The 20693-nt window shown below is 39.3% G+C and overlaps 1 protein-coding gene across 1 annotated transcript; it reads right to left on the bottom strand.

The window, feature by feature from the left end:
• Positions 1-4730: 4730 nt before the first annotated feature.
• On the bottom strand, positions 4731-19626 carry LOC135477663 (uncharacterized). The gene is made up of 18 exons (XM_064757845.1): positions 19380-19626; positions 18956-19001; positions 18039-18286; positions 17128-17237; positions 16519-16620; positions 16120-16175; positions 15195-15280; positions 14188-14281; positions 13449-13551; positions 12923-13012; positions 12034-12121; positions 11358-11498; positions 10671-10810; positions 9135-9224; positions 8364-8486; positions 7422-7519; positions 5996-6120; positions 4731-5126 (listed from the first exon to the last, which is right to left on the bottom strand). Exons 1-18 carry the CDS (start codon positions 19474-19476, stop codon positions 4831-4833), a joined length of 2133 nt encoding a protein of 710 aa, XP_064613915.1. The 5' UTR covers positions 19477-19626; the 3' UTR covers positions 4731-4830.
• Between the last annotated feature and the right edge of the window lie 1067 nt (positions 19627-20693).

Genomic DNA, 20693 nt, shown 5'->3' on the forward strand with positions numbered 1-20693 from the left:
CCAGAGGAAGTCACTGGACCGGAAACTATTTAACTTTCTTTTGCCATTGGGTATAATTAAAACACAATACTTTGCATTTAGAATGCTTGGGACCAAACCATTAAATTGCTAAATCAAAATAGAGGTTGGATATTGGCCAGTTTAGCTAAGATTTTCGCCCATATGATGCTCCGTAATTATTTGGCGGGAGATTTAAACTGAGTTCATGACGACATGCTTCAACTGGCCACTCAAAGTGATCAAACTATTTGTCAAAACAAGTCATTGAATAGGTCTATGTTGATACTGTGAATAAAGCTAGCCATCTAGTTAGTAGGCCTAATTGTGACTTGATCAATGGTGATTTTTTTCATATCTAACCAATAGAAGGTGCTTGTGAGCAAAGCGGGCCACACGAACACGCAGGCTGCAGTGGCCCACCGTAAGTGGCATTCGAATTTTTTTACATTTTCTACTGATTTACGACAGGCCTAATTTAGAGGACTTTCTGATGAAACTGATCATTATGCACTTCAGAAATTGAAGTAGGCCTATAGGCCTACACAAAAGGAAATTGACGCAGAAACAAAAAAATTTTTAAACAAAATTGATAAATTCTACTATATATTAACGGTTTTCTCCACGGTGGAAAGATTTTCTTCTCGGCGTAAGCTTTTACTCCGCGGTGGAAAGGTTTTCACCGCGATGGAAACCCATGTGACCCTTAGTCTCGATCTGAGATTATTAAAGTAGCGTATGTTCGTCTGATCAAAGATGGACCTGCGGATGGTCGTGGGTTTCCCCCGGGCTCTGCCCGGTTTCCTCCCACCACAATGCTGGCCACCGTCGTATAAGTGAAATATTCTTGAGTACGGTGTAAAACACTAATCAAATAAATAAATAAATAAATAAATAAGTACTGATCAAAGATGCCGAATATATCAGATCGGGATTAAGAGTCACACGAGTTTCCATGGCGATGAAAACCTATCTACCGCAGAGAACAGGTTTACACCGTAGAGAAAACTTTTCCACCGCGGAGACGAGGTTTACACCGTGACGGAAAAGTTTACACCGCAGAGAAAACGTTTAGGCCTACACCACGCAGAAAAGGTTTACACGGCGGAGAAAACCTTTCCACGGTGGTGAAAACCTTTCCACCATGGAGAGCACGTCATCACCGCAGAGAAATTGTTTACACTGCGGAGAAAACGTTTTGCACTGTTTTGCCAAGTTTATAGCTGAATTGTTCAAAATATTAATATCAAATTATTACATTATTTGATTCCCTTTTGGATATACTGAGGTTTTTTTTAACTAGCTGTTCCTAATAATAAACTTAGGGAAACCTTGAAGCACGGTAAATAATCAGAAAATGTTGAAAGTTTCGGGCATGCCAGTACCGAGCACCGTAGTACTGACAAGTACGAGTTCAACCCCGTCTTTGTTCGCGGAATTTGTACATTGTCCCTTTTTCTTGGTCTTGGAGCCTTCGTGGCAAAGAGCTGCCCACGAAGCGCGTAGTCCTATATGGCCGTTTGCGCAGCATAGTACACGCTGAAGGCCATGCCACTTTTCTTAACCGTGTGCATACATGCCAGAGTGCGTCTGATGTGCGAAAGTTTATCAGCAATTTGTCAAAGGTCCGTGGTTTATCCCGACAACGTACGTGAAACGAAATCACGTTAAAAAGCAAGTTTACGTAAGGAATAGTTAATGAAAGAAGTGGTAGAGTCTGCAAATTCCCTAGCCAAGGCCTGGATTGAACCTGTACTAGCTACTTCACGTTGCAGGGGTAAAAAATCAGAAAGTCAAAAAGGCAAACAACCAGTGCATGGAGAATGAAGCTGAATATTTAAACTGTACAGTCCAACAATCATTGAAGACACAATGTCTGAGAAACAACCTTTGATTCATGGAAATGAGACACTGTTAGATTTATTTATTTATTTATTTATTTGATTGGTGTTTTACACCGTACTCAAGAATATTTCACTTATACGACGGCGGCCAGCATTATGGTGGGTGGAAAACGGGCCCAGCCGGGGGGAAACCCACGACCAAACGCAGATTGTTGGCAGACCTTCCCGTACGGCCGGAGAGGAAGCCAGCATGAGCTGGATCGCATTGGCGAGAGACTCCTGGGTGATTACGCTGCGCTAGCGCATTTACCAACTGAGCCATGAAGGCCCTCACAGTTAGATAGACTGGCAAATAGATAGTACATGTATGTTCAAATTAACTTAAGCATGGGAATTAAATTTAACCAAAGGTGGTCATTTAAGAGATGCGCCAATTATTGGTGCTGGTACTGCGTAATATACTGAGTGGAAATCAGGACAGGCTTATGTGTGCGTACGGGGCTATACACTAACTGAAATCAGGATAGTGACCTTAGCAGAATATACAGTATGTCATCAAGGGTGAGGACAAACACGTCAGGTACATATGACGAGTTTGGGGAATTTATGTATTTCTTTGGAGTTTAGAGCAGTGCTCAAGTTTTTTTGTCCGAGGTCAGTTTTATGGGTGCCCGGAATACGTCATGTACACGATCTTCGCCAGGTATATACCTGATGACAAACCTTTTGGCCTAAAGCTTCAGACGCCCCACAAAGAGCTGATGGATTCGAACACATGACCTCAATGGGACAAGGAAGGATAGAATATCTCTTTTTGGAAGATTTTACAAGATTCCATTCCCACTGAATAACGGTCCAAGCCATACTGATGATATATGTTGGAAAAGGGAAAAGGAGAAAATCCATAGCTTGATGACAACCATTCAACGCAAAAACTGTCGTTGTTGAAGCAAAATCGACACGCGGATAGCCTCACAAAACCTTCGGTTAAACGGCTTGTATTTTCGTCGATTTAACGAATTAATCCGTCCCTTGTTTACAAATTAATTTATCAGGTACGGATTAATACGTCACACTGACGAAAATGCAATCCGTCATCACCGTATAGCTGGGAACGGATCTAACGGGAGATTTTTTTTTTTTAGGGTACGTTAAAGCTTCGGTGTGAGGCCTCTACACAATGCAGTGGCTTAACTAACCATTTTATACCGCAACTTTGAGGTCCACTACGGAGTGCCTCATTGTGGAAAGCGAACAGAGAAGTTTTGAATGTCTTACCTAACAGCCCAAAGAAAAGATTTATTTATTTATTTGATTGGTATTTTACGCCGTACTCACGAATATTTCACTTATACGACGGCGGCTAGCATTATGGTGGGAGGAAAGCGGGCAGAGCCAGTGGGAAACCCACGACCATCCGCAGATTGTTGGCACCCCCAAAGAAAAGAGATGCCTTCTCTGTATGGACAGAGGCATTTTTGAATGATGTGAAGACGCTTATTTCAAAATCAGAGCGACTGACGTAAACTGACAAGTGGCCCTATTTCAGCGGTTGTGTGGGATCATTTGTCATCTATCACAATGTCGTCGCTGCTGTGGTCTTTATAGTCTACGCTGCAGGTCTGTTTCTTATTATCTTCTAAAAGAGAGTAAAAGATTTTTATCAGTATGATGTCTATCCAGAACAATGGCGGGCAAAACTATAAGTGCATTGATAAATAGTTAAACTATAGTTAAAGGGATGATACTGATAACAAAACACGCTCACAGAAAACATAATTTTACTTTCTTTGACCGGTCCTCATTTGTATCCCAGATGAAACACTGAAAGAAGATAAAGATTTTACTTATTTCAAGTTGGAAACGCAGTATGGTTTCATGCAGTACCGTTACGAAATTATACTTGCCGCAGAAATTCCGTCACACGCGTTCGGTTCTCAAAGTTTGTAAGAATTACCTTTTATTCTGCCCATCAAAGAATACTTTGATTATCCCAATCACCGAGAACACAGGGTAATGTTGCTATTAAATAACTGTAGGAAACTATGCTACAATGAAAAAAAAAAAAAAAGAGATCCTTGTGCAAAATCGAGGTAATTCCATCAGACATGTTTGCATACGACGTGATGCTAAAATAAACCTTATATATATATATTGCGTTATCTATCTCCGCGATAGTTCATTCACACAGTGTGCACGATTACGATAGCTATAATGCATAAAATCATGTGTGCTGTAGCTTTAGTTTGGATCAATACCATATTAGAATGTATCAGAATTATATGTCGACGGTCATGCCGACGACAGCCGAAAGTTGGGTATAATGTTCACCTGACAATAACTGGGCAAATGAACCCACGAAAGCCACTTGGAATGTTTGGGACCGAGGAGCCCCAAACCACGATATAAGAGGAATCCAGCATGAGCTGGACTTAGTGCATTAGTAAGAGACCCCTGGGTCTATGTGCTTCTGGAGGTCGATAACCAAAAGGCCACGGAGGGACTCAAAAGCGCCTTTAAGTACAAGCTTATATGGAACTTTACGCGTTTCTTCGTGATCGCAAAATTTAAGCTGTTAACAGCTTTTCTTTACATGGAGACACTAGTGATAGGGCTAGTCTTAAACCAAGTAACTCCCATTGCACAGACCTTAAAGGTCAAGCTTGTCTAGTGGTCGTAGTGATGTCAAGTGAACACAGAGAGTGACTCAGGTGCTGCAAGGTGTATGGAATAAATGGTAGTATTTCTACAGGATATTCCAGATCGCATCTGCGATCTTACTGGTTATGGACAGCTAACGGACCTACACCTGTTATGTTTGACATGGACACAAGAAAAAAAAAAAAACATCCTCTTAAATACATTTTTACAATAAAACTAAATGTGACATAATACACGTATGTGTACAATTTTATTTGGTAGATACAGACTGAGAGAACATAAAATATGAAAACAATCCTAGCTGAAAGACTCCTCAGTTAATTATTCTTCAGCCAGGCCGATTAGGTTTCTGCTTGAAGTGTTTATTCCCTGGTTTATTTCTAAAACCTTTGCGATTGTGTTTTTTCCCAGGTTTTGATTTGAAACCAGGCTTTGCTTTTTGACTTTTCCCCTGATCTTCTGCTTCCTCGGATTTCTTAAATTTTTTGTTTTTCCCAGGCTTGAAATCCTTCTTTGTTCCCTCTGTATCTGCCGCAGTCTGGTCGACGGTGGTTGTCTCTACCCTGGAGTTATCCTCCTTCGTACCACCACTAGGTGTCTCCTCAGATTCTCCTTCCTGTCCCGCTGAAAAAGATACAAATAAAGTTTATTAGTACAGCTCAATGTCTGAACTTATCCATCACTAAGATATGATGATGCACATGTCCCTTTGACCCAAAACTGATTTATCTAACAAATCTCACAAAACACTGTGCAATACACTAAAATACCTTCTGTTTTAAGCACAGTTACAAATGACATTGGGTTTAGATGATAATTTAGGTACAGCCCCTATTATTGTCACAAAAAGTAGCTCCAAGCATTCAAAACAAAATTTTGCAAGGTAATGGTGGCACAGTCCTGATGACCTTGGAAAAATAGGTTAAGGTCATTGTTAAATTAGTTCGTCTAAATGACAAGACGCACCATGGGAGTTCAAGAGATATCGTGTTTGCAAGCCTGTCACAAAACACAAATTAAATGGCCCTAATGACTTAAAAAAAAAAAAAAATAAAGGTCATGGTCACCGGAAATGAAAAGTGTTCATCATAATGCCTAAGTGTAAAAGTGGTAGAAGTTTGATAAATCAAGCAACAAGCATTCAAAGCATTCATGGAGGCTCGGCCCCAATGACCTTGAAAAAAAAATAGGTCAAGGTCACAAACAAGAATGGCGTTCTTCTACATGACTGGGTACACATGCGAGACAATTTTGTTATATTTTCAAAAAAAATAGTATAACTTCCATGACCTCAAAGTTCTGATTTATTTATTTGATTGGAGTTTTACAAAGTACTCCAGAGTAATTCACTTCTACCACGGCGGCCAGCATTATGGTGAAAGTGAAGCAGACTCAAAAAGACAAATGGCACCCATATTTCAGTACTTCTATCGTCCAAAGAATGCTGTAAATGAATAAATAGGCGAGTTTTACAAAAGATACCATCTGCCTACCTTGAGCAGGAAGTTTGTTGGAGAATTTCTTGAATTTAGCCACAAAGAAGCCGTCTAGGTTATGTGTGTGTGGGTAGAATCGTCTGGTCAGCTTCATGCTAGGGTGGAATCTATGTCTCTGGAAACTGAAATGCCAAGAAAAAAACAGATGATGAGGATTCACAAAAAAACTACACAACCAGACTTCAACAATAAACTGAAGAAGCCAATGATAATGACACATAGAATTTTGTTTATTTGATTTGTGTTTTACACCGTATTCAAGAATATTTCCTTTACATGACGACAACCAGCATTATGGTGGAAGGAAAGTGGGCTCTACCCTCGACCATCCGCAGGCTGCTGGCAGACTTTTCCATGTACACCTGGAGAGGAAGCCAACACGAGCTGGACTTGATAAAACACTGAACAAGGGCTTGTTACTCACTTTGATTACCATGAAACCAATAAATATTGATTTATTTATTTGATTGGTGTTTTACTCCGTACTTAGGAATATTTCACTTATGCGACGACGGCCAGCATTATGGTGGGAGAAAACCGGGCAGAGCCCAGGGGAAACCCACAACCATCTGCAGGTTGCTGGCAGACCTTTCCACGGACGGCCGGAGAGCAAAAGCAATGAATATGTTTCCATGGCTACAACTCATCTTCCTGTCGACTAATTTTCAAGCTCAGTACAAGTGTAACAATAGGCAGATATAATCATGCTTAAATCATTTAATAACCATGCAAGAGTTAAGTTTAAATTATTTTTGTGTGCGTTGGGGGGGGGGGGGGGGGAGGGGGGGTTAAAGGCGACTGAAATTTATTTTGTATTTTACGAACCAGCTGATACTAAATAAAAAAATCAATAAATGGAATAAAAATTTAAATCTACCATTTTAATTTTACTAGATCTTGAGGATTTTTAGGCTTGTCCTGTTTTTCAAGACTCTCTGATCGTGTAAACATGTCTGTAACAGGAAAAGTTTTATTTCTATTTTTATACCTTCCTCTGGCATTGAAAAAAAAATTTATTCCTCACACAAAACAGCAATTTAAATTGCAGTTGCCTAATTTCTGTTACTGTCACATCCCCATTAAGAATTAGGCCTGATAATAACTTGATTGAATGTACAGTTATTAGGATTCTGCCAGAATAATAATAATAATAATAAGCAAAAAACTATGATAGATAAGCTGTTATACACAATGAAAAATACACAGGCAAGAATGTAATTGAAAGGATGTGACATGTGATAGAGAATGTATATAACAGCCACATCCGATCAAGCGAAAGTGACATGCAGCCACTAACATTTATTTTTCTAGTTAACATATCGTATGTATACATTTATTTATTTATTTGATCGGTGTTTTACGCCATACTCATATTTATATAATATGTATATAATAATAGCTACAATGTATGTATGTCCCTTACTTGACAAACCCCTCCCTGCCAAAGTCCAGGCCCGTGGGGGCCAGCTTCACATTCCTCTTCTTCAGGGCATACTCAATCACGGCTTCATTTTCTTCCACCTGTTAAAACAATCACAACACCTGTCAAGGCTTCACCAAGCAAAGGGGGACAACTCTGTCACAGCAGCTAAGGAAACACTAACATTTTTGTAATGTGAACAAGCGCATTAGCAGCAGAAAGTCATGCAACAAAACAACACCACCAAAATATTTGATAGACTGTTACATCTTTCTTCCATTCACAATGTAGCAATCATTTGTATGGCTAGCATTTTCCTCCAAAATAAGACAAATCTTCATGTTCTAATCCTGCAAATGCCTTGTCAATTTATTTATTTATTTTACTGGTGTGTTCACACAGTCCTCAAGAATATTTCACTTATATGACAGTGACCTACTCTATGGTTGAAGGAAATGGAGCAGATCCTGAGGGGAACCCACAACCTTCTGGCCATGCTAATTAAAATCTGGAAACCAAGCGGTCATGAATGAAGATTAGACTTCATCAACAAGTCACAAGTGCCACTGACTGTCAATGTCACCAAAGCCCCGAAAACAATGAGAACAGTGGATTCGATAAGTGTTAAGTACACAGTATGTGGCTGAGATTTGCAGACATGAAGAAAATGTACCTCAGCTCCATGGCAACACCTCAGCATTATCCTGTGGCCTATTTTTAGAGCTGTGTAGACAAAAACGTCTACCCAGGTGTAACAATAGGCAAGTGGAACGGAATTTACGTTTTCGAACTACCTATAAATTTGTATGCAGTGTCCACACTGGCTTTTAACAGCTTTCACTGTACCTGGGTAATGAAGGGCAACTTTGACACTAAAAAGACACAAATCGGTTCTCTACATGTTTTGAAGACGCACGCAAAGTGCTACGAGTTGCTGGAACTTACCGTGACCGAGCAGGTGGAGTAGACAATGTATCCCCCTGTGGCAGATTTGGCATCGCAGCAATCAATGGCCGACAACAACAACTGCTTCTGTATGTGAGCGCAGCGCTGAAAATCTTTGTCATCCTGAAAGACAACAAGGAATACTAGAGATGTAACAGACATGCTGAACATAGGGGTATCGCTGGGGAAAATATGAGATGTAACAGGGAATATGTGCTCAGTAACTGAGAAATAGCAGATGTGTAACAACGAATATCATATGTGTAACACTGAATACCTACTTTAGATACTTTAAATACCTGCTTCATTATGTATCTGAGAGTATTCAGGTACACATATAAGAATGCATAACAAGAGTGAAACAGAGTTCCACCTTTGTAACAGAGTCCCAAGGGTTTAACAGAGAGTAACAGCTGGAGGTGTAGCAGCAAGTCCCAAGTGTGTAACAGAGTAACACGGGGGTAACAGAGTAACACGGGGGTAACAGAGTCCCACGGGTTTAACAGAGAATACAAGGAGTTTAACAGAGAATATCATGGGTTTAACAAAGTAACAGGTAAATAAAAGTACCAAGGGTTTAACAAAGAGAGGCGTAACAGAGTTCCAAGGCTTTAGCAGAATATCACAGGTTAAACAGCGAGTAACAGGAGTGTAACAGGCAGTTCCAAATATGGCCATTTGTAACGTGTGTTTCAAATGTAGCCATTTGTACTGAAGAATACTCCATTAAATTAAATTTTAATTATTTTATTTAATTAAATTTTGTCGTACCTTATTGGTCTTTGCCTCTGGGTCCTTAGACAGCACGCCAGTGCCACTACATGGAGCGTCCAATAACACGCGGTCAAAGCCGTGGATTACCTACAGCAACAACAACACTGAACATCGTCACAAATAACCAAACAATCGTGTCGTTTCAAGTCCATGTGATGTCCTGTTCATCTGGATTAACTAGCTGATGCTAAAAGCTTGCTTGGCTGAGTTGAAGTGTGTGGCTGAGATAGTAGACAAGAAGCAAATCTATCACGTCTTCATGAAAACAACTCTTCTCAGCACTATTCTTTCGCCTACTTTTAGAGCTGTGTAGACAAAGACGTCCACCCAGGTGTAACAATAGGCAAGTGGAAAGGAGTTTGGATATGTATCTAAATATTAGATCTATTTGACTGACAGACAGGAATTTTTTTTTTTTATTTTAGTTCAATTTTGTGCCAAAAATTAAAAGCTGCATTCAGCTCTTCCTGTATATAAGGTGCACAAAATTTGAAACAGTTTTTTGCAGTCTGAATTACAAGCATGGTTTTTCAAACACATAGCAAAATAATTAATAAAATGTGGACCGGAACGGTCACACTGACAAAATAAATACCTTACCCCTTGGGAGCTTGGATCAATCAGGATGTGTTAAAAGACATCCATTCGTTTTTGATGATCACACTACAAGTATCTATGAACAGGTGTTATAGAACTCAAAATTTGTATGGAGCAAGTTCCATACAACCCACGTTCTTTATTGCTGTACACTTAAACAATCAGCACAATTAAACAATCAGCACACTTAAACAATCGGCACACTATAAACAATCAGCACACACATGTAAAGATTTCTTCATTTACTAGTAGTTGATTTGATTGGTGTTTTATGCCGTAGTCAAGAATATTTGAATTGTACAACAATGGCCAGCATTATGGTGAGAGGAAACCTGGCAGACTCCGGGGAAACCATGTGAATTCCTTTCCATACATGTACCTTTTTCAAACCCATGGCAACTTGTTAATAATAAATTTGATTTTTAGCTGTGACACACGGCTCTTTAAACAGTTCACTGATAGCTCGTCTGTCAGTCAAATTTCGACTTCTTATTTTTTAACATTGACGATTCCCTCAACCAGGGGCCTGACTGCAAAACGACAGAGTTTTTGTGGGATAGCTGTGATTACCTAGGGTCTGGCTGAGTTCATTATAATTATAAGCTCCTACAAACAAGTGGCTGCCAAAACATTTTGGCCCCTGGACTACATAAAGCATATATCATTCACGTTAAGTGGGTTGGGCAAGTACTGGGTGTGACCGAGAAATTGGGCAAAGGAAGAAATTTACCAGTGTAGAGAATGGTCTGCTACAAAGAAACATACTGCAAAGATATTTTTTTAATGTGAAAACATGTTGGAACACCAATCAAACAAATAAAACATGCATTTTACAACACACCTCCAAACTATCTGAATCAAAACTTGCCTTCCACAGTTGTTAAGCAATTTTCTGAAGATGATACGATATGGATTTCTGACCACAAGGTAACCCACCTTTACAAATTGACGTCCGTCGTAGTTGGACACAACTGTGTTGAGGACACCCATTCTGTGAAGGTTTCCCACAAGGGCTTTAGCGCGATCCTTGTTGGCATCGTTAGCAAAGACACAGCCTGTGTTTCTCATTAGGGCAGCTGAAAATCAAAGTCAGTCCAACATGATTAATTACATAACCACCGAGGATAAAAAATGTTTATCTGGTGTTTCAAATCATACCGAAGAAAATTTTGCTACTTTTATGGCAATGAGATTTACAGGTAATTAAACATTTAATTATGTTTGTTTGATAGGGTCTAATGTCACTTTCATCATTATTTTGGTTATACCACCACTGTATCTCCTTATAGCACACTAGACCTAATGATGACACATGAATGGTGCTGCTTCACTGGCTTGCCATGCCGAAGACACCAGATACAAGGCCCCACCCAGGCATGTCAAACAGATGATACTGATAGTAGGCCGACCAGTACTTTGTCTGTTCCTCTTACACAGGGTAGTGTAAAGATTATCGGTCCATATACCAGACTTGTTTTAGGATTAAAACCCTGGATTCACCATTTACAAAACTGAATTTCCCCCAGATACTGCATTTTGTTTGTAACTTAGAAGCTGGTACAGACACGAGCTGCCCTCACGGACTGTCTTTTAGACTGTACAAATCGAGCCTATAATTCTCACCTATATGGGTAGTTTTCCCTCCTGGGGCAGCGGCCATGTCGAGCACCCGCTCATTTTCCTGGGGTGCCAGGGCCATGACTGGCAGAAAGCTAGAGCCTCCCTGTAACATGTAATGTCCTGCTAGGTACTCTGGGGTCGCACCTGAAGAATGACAACAGCAACAACAGGGTCAGGTTTTTTTGTCACAAAATCATTAATGAGTGAATGAAAGATTATGGCTTGATGCCAATCCAGCAGTACTGCCACCATATCGTGGCGAGAACAAATTTATACCGTAAAATAGTTCTTAATGCCAACATCCAAAATCATACAAAATTGGATGTACATTTTCAAAAAAAGCCAAAAAGCCAAATGTCCAATAAAATTTGAAAATCCAATAATGACGTGAAAATTCTTATGACGTGAAATACATGTGCATCAAGCATACACAGTGCGAACTGCGCAGAACATTTGCTGCATATGCGCAAAATACACATATGCAGTCAACGAGGATGTGTTTGACAACGAATGAATTATTGAATGAATGAATGAATGGTTGAATGAATGATTGAATGAATGATTGAATGAATGATTCGGGGCATAATTCCACATCAATAACTGAACTGAACAAAGTGTGGGCTGAAATAGTTTTCTGCATTAGAACTCTTCCACAAGGTTGTCTTCACTGTTGACTCACCCAGAGGAACTTGTGAGTCATATATCACCAGACCGACTTTCGACCATTTCCCAATCGGATCCAAGTTCACTCCTCTGTTGATGAGAGCCTGTAATAAAAAAGTGCATGTTCAATGTCTACAGCTGAATCTCACGCAGAATACCTACATTTCTTTCATTCATCACCTTCCACTCATTTAACTGAGTTTATCTTGTGACCACATAAATAAATAAATAAGTCCACATTACATGCAATAAACCATTAGTATGCGAAGATTTGCTGATGTTGTAACTGGACTTTTGTGCCCGTACACGAAGTTTCACCGGCCACGTACTGGTCGAGACATTCACAGACAGTCAGTACTTTTTGTGCAGAAAAATCCCTTGCTTTCCCAAATATAAAGCAAAACCCCTTGTCTACAGGAAACACTTTTAAAATGATATCTAATACACACACATATGTTCTAATCCGAGAAACTGTTATCATTTCATTCTATTCAAGAAATGGAAGAGAGCCAAGAGTATTATCAAAGGCATAACTTTGAAAAATACTGATCTGACAAGGTTCCATTCACAATTATTTTGGACATTCCACCAGATACATCCTGAACTTAAACAACAAGTCAATCTATCATTCAGAAGAGGTGAATGCAAAATTCCTCACATTTATTAAAACTTATGTAATTCATTCAAGTTTTTGTGAAATGGACAGACAGACATACATAAGATGACAATACACCATCGGTATCTTGCACACATCGATTGTGAGCTAAGCTGATTATAACTATCATGTCAACATATGTTTTTAAACACGTGTTGCCATGGTAGTTACGATCAACTTAGCTTACGATCATTTTGCACAAGCGTACTCAGGTCCAAATTTGTAAACACCTTTAATCACCTGACCTTACCTGAGCTAAATCCCGTCTTCGAGTCTTGAGTGTGTTTGTTCTGATTGTGATTGGTCGTTGGACCTCGTTAGCTTCCAGAAACTCCATTATCTGTGAAGAGAAATGTACTTGTACATTGTGTGTATTAAATGGTGAAAGATTGGTTGTTTCAAAAGATTCAATTAAAAATGCAACACATTAATAACTTTTTGGTGAAATTTAGATGTATTAGAATAGAAACAAAGGTTTGATTTTTGTCTTGCCTTATCAGTACATGATCCATTTTACACATATGTAACTAAGGCATTTTAGTTCGAAACCATTTTTCATTAACTTTATCAAAATGCATCGCCATGCAACTTTCTATGAACAGAAACACAAGAGCAGCTCTATCCGTGATTGTACGCACCGATCAATGTGCATTGGAGTCATTATATAAAGACAGCATGGCATCATTCTCTCTACGAAACTCTCTCAGTATCACGTTTGCAGTACAAACTCGTGTACACTTCAAAATGGCGACATCAACATGTAACCACCCGCTCACCTCCAATGGGAACAGATCCATCAACTTCTCCATCAGAACATCACTGTAACCATAGTAACTGCAGAGATCCTTCCTTAACTGTGTGAGATAATTCTGTCTGGTCCTTCAAACAAAAAACAAACCCATATATTTGATTACGGTAGAAATACAATGTTTTTTTTCGTCTGCACGCATTACATCCCCTTGCACCACGCATACAACCCATGCACTACAACCTCATGCATACAACCCCATGCATTACAGCCTCATGCATTACAACCTCATGCATTACAACCCCATGCATACAACTCCATACATTACAGCCCCATGCATTGCAACCTCATGCATTACAACTCCATGCATTACAGCCCCATGCATTACAGCCCCACGCATACAACCCCATGCATTGCAGCCCAATGCATTGCAGCCCCACGCATACAGCCCCATGCATACAACCCCACGCATTACAACCCATGCATTACAGCTCCACACATTACTACCCATACATTACACCCCCACGCATTACACCCCCACGCATTAGAACCCCATGCATACAACTCCATGCATTACAGCCCCATGCATTACACCCCCATGCATTAAAACCCCATGCATACAACCCCATGCATTGATTACATAAGTGTTTTTCACCACAATATAATTTTCTTCATAAATAAAAAGATCAACACAGAAATCTAGGGGCAGAAAACTGCTACTGTTTGACAAGTTTTCATTGTATAACTCTTCTTTTCAAATAACTTACTTTCCAGGCTCTCTTCTGTTGGTAAAATCTCCTAAGACCTGGATAATGTCCTTGATTCTTTGCTGCAGAAGTGTTAAATCTGGAGCCTGAACAGGTGTGGAGAGTCAAGGTAGTTGCGTAAAAAATCAAGGCCTGGTGTCACGAGTTCAGTAAATTGCTTAAGATGGTAGTTTTATTCTGAAGTCCAATTCTCAAAGAAAGCTGGAGTCAAACACTACATACGCATGGTATTACATGCTTATGCACAACAGTTTTGCTTAAGACAAAAAACTGAAGAAGTTTAGTGAAACTGAGCCCTGAATATTTCTTAGTTATAGCCTCTGTTTTATTCTGCCCATGCCTCATGTGTGTGTCACTTAGAGTACACCTTGTTTATCTCTACTATAGCACACTATACCTACCTCCCAAGAGAGAGAGAGAGAGAGAGAAAGAGAGTAGAGACAGAAAGATAGAGAGAGAGAAAGAGATAGAGAGTGGGTGAGTGAGCGAATGTTTGAGGTTAACTTAACAATTTTTCAGTCATATGACGCGAAGGAATCCTTAGAGTGCAGGTAATGTGCCTCCTTGTTGCAGAACGGATTTCAACCGCTCTTTTATCTAGTGCTACTTCACTGAGATGCCTGACCAAAGGCAAGTAAGGTGCCCAGCTCGAGCCATTATACTGATACACGTCAACTAGTCATTGCACTATTTGAACTCCCAAGAAAAATAATGAGAAACTCTGTGTATTTGACCATTAAGAGTGGTCAGAAAATGATAGCATCAGCTCACCAAACATGTCTGACCCGCTAGTTTACAGGATAATGAATGAAGTTACCCAGTCATCAAGATATATTCTTTACCGTGAATGCAAACTACATATCTACATGGACAAAGCCATCCTAAAGCTAACAAAAAAATCTAAGCTGAAATCCGACACTGTCATTTTCCAAACATCATCACAACAGTGCCCCATACTTTGTAACTTTAAGCATATAATGAATAGTAAAATTCAAGCAAAAGGATATTTTCTTTTTCAATCTCCTGCCCACTAGGTAATGTGTATGTCTCCATCTGGGAAATGTTGGTCTTCAGTTCAGCCTCTGATAACTTCCTAGAAAACAAGACAACAACAACAACAACAAAGATTTTTATCTATTTGTTAATATTCCAGAACACTAACACAAATGTTGCTGGTTATGTGAGTAAAATCAAGAGAAAACCATCGTTCTTAAAGTAAATGGCAAAACTCATAACTTAATCCTGCAGCCAAATTAGTTCTTTAATTTGATTTATTTGATTGCTGTTTTACGCCGTACTCAAGAATATTTCACTTATACGACAGCGGCCAGCATTATGGTGGGTGGAAACTGGGCAGAGCCCGGGGGAAACCCACAACCATCCGCAGGTTGCCAGCAGACCAGGGTGTCAGTGGTCAAGAGTCAGCTGTGATGAGAACGAGGCTGCAAACAAATGAGCCAAAGAGCACACCTCTTTCCCTTGACCTGCAACTTGGCTATAATTAGACTTACAAAACAAAAAAAAAAAAAAGACATTCTAGGGATGTCTTTGAATTTCAACTTTTCATTTCCCGACAGAAAAACAGTTCAAGGCGGATTCAGGTTAGAGGCTGCATGCCTACACACAAATTGTGGGTCCAAAATCCGTGATAAATCTCCTTTTAGCTAAATACCAAAGACATCACATAAATAGAATACTATCTAATTTTCTTTTTTTTGCCGCTAGATTATACTTTCGATTCTCTGCTAAAGTGTTAAAGTGCAAAACTATGAATGCACATATAAATCGTTTTACCTGCCCTTCTACAGGTGTTTTGAAATGAAAGGTTTTAAAAAAACTGCTTCAAAGCAGGTCTGACATGTTAAAGGACAACCCTGTTTAGATTTGTACCAGCGTCTCAAGCTTCAGCTAGCAAGATAAAAAAACACTTACTTGTCCCTCTCTTCTTTTTTTGTTAACTTTTTTGCTGCCTTTTCTATGGGTAAAAGCTGGAAATAAATAACAATGATATCAGGCATCTACAGAGCTCCCATGAAGAAAGGAATTTTTGATATTCTTTTTGTCTTTTTTTACATTATTTTTACAGCGCACTAAACACTATTTCATGGTATGTTACAGAAAAACAGTTCCCATACAATACCGAAAAGGTGTATACTAAGTATGTTTTACATGACCAACACAAGAAAGAAGAATATCTGTACAATATTCATAATGAGAAGGTGAATATTAAATGAACGGCTCTTCATAGTGCTCCCAAAACTCTTCTTTTATATCAGATTACAGTATTAAGGGGATATGTGACAGGTGTTCGGGGACTTCTGGAACACAAACCTCCTCATCCCCAATATCATCATCATCGTCATCACTGTCCAAATCCTTCCCATCATCAAACTCATCTTGTAAATCATCGCTGTCATCAGAATCCTCAGCACCCTTCAATGGAGAAAGGGTGCACAACACTTCAGTTGGGTTTTGTAACAATATGGTATGTTTACTCTACAACAAGAAAATTCTTTACTGAAGAGGTCTAGTTTATTGTGAAGAGCAGAAAAACAAATGAAGCCTGTTTCAAGAAATATGAATGTGATTTCAGAGCCAAATTACAATTCTCATTAATTCTGATCAATTTGATCACTTCATAGCATTAAGACCCTGGTGAGAAAAATCAGAGAAAAACATGTGAAGTTTTTTTTTACAAATTTCCGAATTTACTGCACTGGTTTACCAAGCCCCAAAATAGACATTTATGAAAACACCCTTTTCTTAGGTCAAGCAAAATTGAATTATTATTAATATGGACAAGATGATTCTTACCACCGTATCAAAAAGGATTTTTTTCCAAAATGTCAGATACCTGTTTAACGTTGGTTGAAGAAATGAAATCATTAAATTAATATCATAACTGACAAAATTCTCCTGCCAACTAGTTCCCATGGTTACCTCCATTTCCTCCTCTTCATCACTATCATCCTCCATCAATTTCCTCTTCAGTTTTGGTCTCAGCCAGTCCCTGTTGTCATCTGTGAATCCCTGGACCTCTCCACTGTGTTCTGACATACAAAAACATAACTCGTTAAGTAAGGTAAATGTAACAAACATGGGAATGGGAGTACTTTAGGTTACTGAATGGGAGTACTTTAGGTTACTGAATGGGAGTACTTTAGGTTACTGAATGGGAGTACTTTAGGTTACTGAATGGGAGTACTTTAGGTCACTGAACACATTCACATTATACTGCGAGAAAAAACAATCTGGCCCTTTTAATTTCAAGCCAACTTATATTTAGTACTGTTTCAAATTTCTTGCCCACTTAAATTTATTTATTTCATTTATTTAACTGGTGTTTTATGCTGCGCTCAAAGATATTTATCTTATTCGATGAGAGACAACATTATGGTGGGAGGAAACTGGCCAGAGTCCCGGGGGAAAACCCACACCCATCTGCAGCCTGCTGGAAGGCCTTTCCACGTATGACAAGAGAGGAAGCCAGCATGAGCTAGACTTAACCTCACAGCAATTACATATGTGTCAATGAGAGACTCCTGGGTCAATATGCTAGTATATCTCGTTATTAGCCACTAAGTCAGACTTATCAGAGTTTTCTGACTTATTCTCATTTAGAAATGACTTAGTCCAAATGAATTATTTTGAATTCTATTTAAACTGTACCTAAACACCAGTTTAATCACAAAGTTTTTCACTTGCATGACGGTTATGTTTACATGTGGAGGAAACCAGTCAAGCTCTTGGGGAAACCAGTACCAGGCATCTGAGATGCCTTTTAACATGAACAGCAGGACCTATAACCTCCCTGGCCAATCAGACCTGACAATTAAATCCCAATAAGTTACCATCTGATTCTTCACTGTCTTCATCTTCTTCCTCCTCACTGGTTTCTTCTGTTTCCTCATCTGGTTTTCTTTTCCCAACTGGTTTCCCTTTACTCTTCCCCACCTTATTAACAGGTTTCATGCTGACCTCCATGTCGCTTTCCTCATCACTATCCTCAGCTGGCTCCTCACTCTTCTTCACTTGATTTTCTTGCCTTTTTTTCAATCTCTCTTCTTTCTGTGCTAGCTTCTCCTGCCTTTTGAACTGCCTGTAAAACAAGTGCAGGTAGAATATTTTACAAAAAAAAAAGGAGGTCAGATGACAATTGTATACATGACAACTTTCTTGTCTAGCATTCTAATCACTTTGTACAATACTCAGCACAGTCTAATCCCTTTGTACAAAACTATGTACTGCACATTCTAATCTCTTGTTCAGAAGTGTTTTGCAGTGCAATTTAATGCCTAAACCAAACTGTGCAATAACAACATTTATTCTTATGTACTCATTACTATGCTGTTGTTTGTACATACCATTTGAATCATGTGATCAAATCTGACATGGCAAACATGAGAGATACCCTATTAAAAATGGCTCTCCAGAGAAGCTTTGTGGTCACGTTTTTCTTTTAGATATAGGCCTGAAATTAAACCAAACTGCGAAATATGGTATCATATATTTGCTGATGTACCTTAAAATGTGTTCTGTTTAAATCTGTTACCTTGACAGATGTCAACGCAGTAGTTATGTGTTACTGTGACTTATGCGAATGGGTGGCCAGTCTGCTCTTTATCAGGTCTATCATTTCGGTCTTTAGGGCCCACCAAAATGAGCCTTCTGTTGGACTTCTGAGGTTTATTGTACCCAGTCAAGCAAATACGCTTCAAAAACTCTCACTATACAGGACAACATGTACAAAATCAAACTCAACACCAACCTCTTCCGCTCTCTTCTGCCAGGTTTCTTCGCTTGGCCATCTTTGTCTGAAAAAACAAAAATACTGGTAAATTAGAACAGATTAACAGCATGTACACAACACCTAAAATTACACGTTACTTTACAAGTTCAAAAGTGTATTGATGTGGCAAAAATATATTTATTTGTTTGATTAGTGCTTTATGTCGTTCTCAGAAATATTGTAACAACTTAAGGTAATGTACATTTATTTCCACGGAATGAAACTGAGAGCTACAGGACTTGCTTTGTCCCGGAAAAGATTTGTTCTTGACAAATGCGGAGCGACATAATTGGTAATCATGAGTGACACTGTTTATTTGTTACCGACTGTTCAAAAAAGATCAAAGCAATGCATGCCGGTTTACATATATCACTAGAATACGCCATAGAACATGGCCTAGTACCTGACAAGCTCGGAGGCAAGCCTGGCAGACCCTGTTTTCGTGCCTTCCTCCCTGGTCCAGGTTTCGGGCGCTCTGAAAAATCGCGCTTCTTCCCCATTTTCTAACGATTTTTCCTTTCAATCTGCCCTATGTCGACAAGTTACATAACTATGAGAACTTCCAGACACGGTGTCACACACCTGGTGATGACTTTCAGCTGTGAAAATGCAAACAAGAATTAAATGTTTTGCTCAATACATACAACACGTGGTAACTGATTATTCAACAGGAAATAGCATGGTCACATCGAAATACAGCGACAAGCCAGTTGTGCGGCATGAGCCTAAAAATCGGATACGGACTACTATGACCACATTATGAAACTGATTTGCAGTAAAGCCCAGCGAAAGCTGAAAGATGACTGAGGTGGTGATGATCTGGTCCTACAAATATAATACAAAAAAAATGTATTGATACTTATTTACCTATTCACTTATAAACTAATACAGGCCGCCTAATTATAATTGATTTAGCACGTGGGAATGCCTGCCTGTGGATGGCTCTGGGTTTCTTCCAGGCTCTGCTCGGTTTTCTCCCGCTATGATACTGTAATAGATATACTCTTGATTATGCCGTAAAATACCATTAAATAATTCAACAGATGAAAACTACCCATAATATTTAAATTAACATGGATTCCATTATGTGTGTATTTTGTAATTTACGATAATCAATACATCACGATGGAATATTCGATTATAGTGTTATTTTACAGTACCTAAAGGGTATACAAAACCTGAACTCATGTACCACTTGCGGTAATTTTTAACATTCCATTTGTACCTTAACATTGCTTCCGCTGTTACTGGACACCGACGCCGACGTGCATTATAGCCTAAGTGTTGACAAGTTTACAGCATGGAGTGAAATAGTAGAGAGAAACGCGGAGACAGTGTGCTACTGATGGCAAATGGTCACAGGCGACCTGTGAAATATATATGGCCCCTTACAAGTATACCTCAGTTAGGGTGTTATCCTAACTGTTCATGTAAATCAACCTACAATTAACCTACAATAACATAAAAAGTAAGACATAGGTACACTTTCGTATATGCGAGGTAAAAATGAACCTTCACAAGTGTAAGAGGAAAAACAGCCGAGCCGAAGGCCACACTGAGCGCACTGCACAGTTTGGGTCATTTTGAGTATGGCGCATTTGTCCCAACAAAATGTTGTATCAGAGAAGTAGGAAGAGCAGATGGCGGCTTACGAAAGTGCAGGGCCCGTAGATGAGGTGGTGCTGTGTGTGTGTTCGGGGATCTGTTTGGTAGGGGA

This window comes from Liolophura sinensis, chromosome 11, assembly GCF_032854445.1.
Source record: "Liolophura sinensis isolate JHLJ2023 chromosome 11, CUHK_Ljap_v2, whole genome shotgun sequence".
NCBI classification, from domain to species: Eukaryota; Metazoa; Mollusca; class Polyplacophora; order Chitonida; family Chitonidae; genus Liolophura; species Liolophura sinensis.